This window comes from Myotis daubentonii, chromosome Y, assembly GCF_963259705.1.
Source record: "Myotis daubentonii chromosome Y, mMyoDau2.1, whole genome shotgun sequence".
In the NCBI taxonomy this organism is placed as follows: Eukaryota; Metazoa; Chordata; class Mammalia; order Chiroptera; family Vespertilionidae; genus Myotis; species Myotis daubentonii.
The window spans coordinates 11,849,805-11,854,579 of record NC_081862.1 but is presented as its reverse complement, the minus strand read 5'-3'; the positions used below and the strand labels follow the sequence as shown (position 1 = coordinate 11,854,579).

General features: G+C 52.4%; 1 protein-coding gene across 1 annotated transcript; it reads right to left on the bottom strand.

Moving 5' to 3' along the window:
- Window positions 1–397: 397 nt before the first annotated feature.
- LOC132225496 (melanoma antigen preferentially expressed in tumors-like) lies at window positions 398–3,351 on the bottom strand (the record flags this gene model as incomplete). The annotated part of the gene is made up of 3 exons (XM_059680606.1): window positions 398–953; window positions 2,050–2,655; window positions 3,041–3,351. Coding segments are annotated over 3 exons (1,473 nt in total), but the record flags the coding sequence as incomplete, so codon positions are not given.
- Window positions 3,352–4,775: the final 1,424 nt, after the last annotated feature.

Sequence of the window (4,775 nt, the reverse complement as noted above, 5' to 3'; positions counted from 1 at the left end):
CTGCGCATCACAAGGCTCATGCCTTCTTACTTGGCCAGTAACTGCAGGTGGGAGAGTTAGGCTAACATGTCATTGAGGACATCAGTCTGTTAACATCCAGTTCTCTTTATTACTGACATTTATTCACAACCATTCAAGAAATGTAATTCCCGCATCTACCACCCAAGCCTCAATCCCTCCCCCTGAGAGATTCAGGTGCATATTTCTAACTCCTTAGGACAAATCTCCCCAAAGAAACCATCCAGTCCCCTGTAAGCATTTCCCCCCAACCCTGAGTAGCTGTCTGAAACTGGCTGCTGTGTTCCTGAACGGTACACTTATGTCTGGGCTTCAGTGCCCAAGTGCCCAGAGTAAAGCCTATGAGATGTGCACCCAGCTAGACACTCAAGCAACAGGATCACAGAATGGGAGTTGGGTCATGGAAGGTTCTACAGCCACAGTGAGGACAGGGGTAAGCACAGAGCCAGACCATGTCGGGCCGACCCAACTCCTGCAGCATATGCTTTAGCACAGCATGCATCTGGGCAAGTCGGCCCAGGTTGATGTTGCTGCTAGTTTCCTCATAACTCTCCACGGGCGCCGCATAAATCACGCAACTCAGCTTGCTCAGCCCGACAACGTGGCGAAGCAGGTCCTCCAGGATGGTCATGGAGATGGGGTTTTCACAGAAACTTAGGGTTGTGAGCTGGGAGCAGTGGCTCAGGGCTGGCAGGATGTCCAGGAACTGGTGGTCCATGATCCCACACTCATCCAAGTCCAGGTCCTGGAGAGTGGGGGAGGCTCTCTCTAAAAGAAATTGGAGTGACCGAGAACTGATAATGGTCAGGTTGAGCCCACTGAAACTCAGGCTTTTCAGCTGGCTGACATTCAGATGCTGGGAGAGATGTCTAAAGTCTCTTTCGAAAAGCAGGCAGTTAGTGATGGACAGGGTCTCCAAGGGGCTCTTCAGGCACCTGGGGAGACATAGAGCAGTTACATGTGGGAGATGGACCTGGTGAGCAGAGGCAGGTGAGGATAATGCAGGCCTTCAGGGTAAAGAGGCCCATGTCACCAAAGCCTACAGTGTTCCAGATGATGATCAAACCCAGGATGTTGCACAGTGAAAAGTGACATTCAAGTCCGAGCAAATTTGAGTGGCATCTTTCTCCATCTGTTATCTGCTCCGTGATGGATTCAACTGGATGAAACCTCACACACTCCATTTACTCATCCGTCAAGTGGAGCACCTCATACCCTCCAGCCCAAACACACAGGTGTTGTGAACATAAAGGTGGGAGGAGCTCAGAAAGGAGCCTGCCCCAGGGTCTGAAGCAGGAGGCAACCAGTGCATTTTAGTATTGGAGACATGTCCTGAATTGCCTGCAACTGGGGCTTCCTTCCAGCCACAGCCTAGACCCCTGTCACCACCATCACTTAGCCCAATGAGGCCTCTGGCAGATGTGCAGAAAGGGCTAACCTGGGCACAGTCAGGCAACATCCAGCAAGGGCTGCCACCCTCCAGGAACTTAGATCACTGCATTGTCTACAAACCACCTATCCCATTTCGTAATGCCTCCCTCCTGAATCCTGCATTTACCACGCATTCCGTTTGCAAGAGCCTATGGCAACCCTTGGCAGACAGGTGACTGAGGCAGGTTTGGAGTGAAAGGCTGCCATGGCCAAATCTCTAAGTGCGGAACTTAACCCCTGAAACCTCACCTCTGATTGGCTTTCCCCTTGTCATTGCAATCCTCACTTGGTTCTATTGCATCATTTTCCCTTCAACACCACTTACAAGGATGCCCAAAGCTACCATCCCCTGGCCCGAATTCCTAGCAAGGAGTCCCTTTAGTAGCCTCTGTCCTAGTGCATACGTCCTACCTTTATCTGGGGGGTTATGTCACAACATGCAAGGTGACAGAGCGGTGAACAAGACACTGACTGTGTGGCCCGTCTAGTGGCTCAGGCACTCTAGCACTGCTGAGGGACGGCACACAGGAGAGCCCGTCACTGTGCACTGAAGTGGAAAGGGACTCGCTCTGGTCGGCAGGAAAGCTCGCCACCCCTCACCTGAGGATTTCATCCAGGTGGCCTCTGAGGATGGAGACATCGTCCAAATTGAGCTCCTGGAGGTGGGGCAGGTTGAGGAATTGAGAGGTGACCAGGCCAACACACTGCTTCTCCTGCTCCAAGGTGGTGTGAGAAGACGTGAAGACGTGGGAGAGCAGGAACCGGCGCAGATTGCCCATCTGGCCCAGGTAAGGAGCGAAATTCCTCAGAGTGGACAGCTTCCAGGTACAGTTTACCTCCAAATCCTGGACAGAGTCCAGCTGCACCATATCCAGGATGTTAGTGTTTTGCTTCGACATCGCAAAAACCTTCAGCTTCTTAGAGCAAAGGTGCAGCAAACCTCTCCTCTCGCTGACTTTCTTAATCAGGTAGCTGAGGGACTCATCAAGGACACCTTTCTTGAGGCAAAGGTCTATTAACACCTCCACGGGGGCCAAGGGTGGATTTGGCCTGGCCGTTAAGCTGTGTACTTTCCTCCTATTCCTCATGGGCTGCAGGGCCTCAGGCTCCAGCAGTGAGCACACATGGGCTCTGGTACCTGCCCACACCATCCAGAACTCCAAATGAACTCTCTTCTGTAAATTAAGCACCTGCAGTTTACATCTCCTGTGGAGAAAATAGGAGATATGCTGGGATGCATTAAGATAACAATGAGTAAGACCATGAGCTGGGCATCTGGGCAGCTGGGCCAGACACCGCACTGGACTTTGACTCCATGCCCCAGGAATCAACTGCTCCTGGTGCTACTGGGATCCTTCATGGTCCCCATTCCTGGTACCTTTAGGTGCCACCAGGAAGGAGTGGGCTCGTGTCCCTTCGGTCACCCTCGACAATTTCATCAGCCGTATATATCCGAAGCCTGTTCCTAGAATGACCCTAGCAGTGGCTCCAAGGCCTGCCTCAGCTCTCCCTTTGGCCCTGCCCACTCCCAGATCCCAGCTGTAACTGCTCAGATCCCCAGGGTGCGACCCGGCTACTGAATCCCCCATACCTGGGTCGAGGGTCCTGGGCAAGCATGGCATCGAGTCCCTCGAGCACAGCCTGCAAGATATCCTGGTAAGACTGCCGATGGTTCATCAGGGCCCCCAGAGGGAGGCAGGGGAAGGGCCAAGCCTGCACCATGGCCTTCAGGACTCTGCTGTGCTTCCCAGTGAAGGCTGTGATGAAAAGAGGTGGGAAGAGCTCCATAGGAAGCCACTCCAGAGCAGCGATGGCCGAGGCTTCATCCCGCAGCAGGCTCTGACATGCCAGTTCCAGGAGTCGGCGTGGAGCTGGGAGGCTCATCCCCATGAAGCTGCTATGAAAGAGATCCTGGGAGACAGCCGGGAGCAAGGCATCTTGTCAGGCTGAGCATGAGCAACCCCGGTCCTTCTCCCTTCAGAGGGACCAGCTGAGGGCCAAAGGCACTGCTCTGGCAACAACTGGAGCACCCCCAATTTACCCCAACTCCGTTTTCTGCTTAGGGTTGCAAATCCACTCAGCCCTGCCTCTACTCTGCCACTGGAAGGACAAGAACCAGGCACCAAGGAGGGGTGAGATGACCACTGGACCCCTCCCGCATCTGCCCACTGGCTAGCTGCAAATCTGCTGTGCAGTGAGGACTGGGAAACCAGAGAGATGATCCCACCCTTTCCAGGGAAAACATTTCTGAGGATCACTGAAGGACTGAAAACACCTGGAGTAGGGAGCAGCCCGTGGCCCAGGACTGCCTCTTGCTAAGTTCCAGGAAATAAAATAGATGGGGAAGATTAAGGAACACCCACACAATGGGTACCATTGAGGCCTTTGACACATTTTAAATGAGGCATATAAAAGCAGCACAAACGTTTTCTGAAGCATGGGGGAGCTGGAGGTGAGAAAAATAACCGTTAATTCCAACATGTACATTTTACTGGGTGTCCCTTCTATGAATATTAGAATGACCATTTTATCTATGACAACAGAGGGCTCACATGTCACAACTAAGGCTCCTCTCAATAAGAGACTGCAAAGCCTGGTCAGTGTTGCTCACGGCGTTGAGCATCCTCTCGTGCCCCCCAAATGTCACTTGAGGGCTACATTCCTAGCCCCCGTAGGGTGTGGGCAGGAGCCAGCTGAGGGATGTTTCTCACATCAATGTCTCTCTCTCTCTCTCCGCCCACTCCCTTCCTCTCTTTCTAAACATCAATTGGCTGTTATGAAAGACTTTCATTAATACCGGTTTTCACACACACAGCCCGGCCTCTACAAAACTACAAAAAGGATTTTGCCACTTTGGCCTACAATAGGCTCCTTAGCAATACTCGACTTTCAGACACAGGGAAAACTTGCCCTGTGAACCTCTATGAATGGCAAACATCAAAACAGAAATCAAAACATTTTGGATTAAGGCACACCTGCATCCAGAGGCAAAGGCAAAGTCTGCTCATTTGTAAGGAAAAAAGGACAAATCTCTGGGATCTTGGCTTGCAGGTCCTTGGGGACCACCTTAGGCTCCTGACTCACCAGAGCGGCGTGGTGCAGGGAGCCCTGTGCTCAGACCTGGACATTGACTCTCACGCTCTAGCTTCTGTTCCCTCCTCAGCCTCCTCAGAAGCCATTATACCCCGTCTGACCACACCTTCCTTTTGAGGTCCTAGCTGAAATGGCTACTTCCACCTGAGAGCAAAACCTTAGTCCTGGATCTCCAGGCATTTAACCATGATGGGGCTTTGCACTCTCCACACCTCCAACTGAACCCTAGGTCC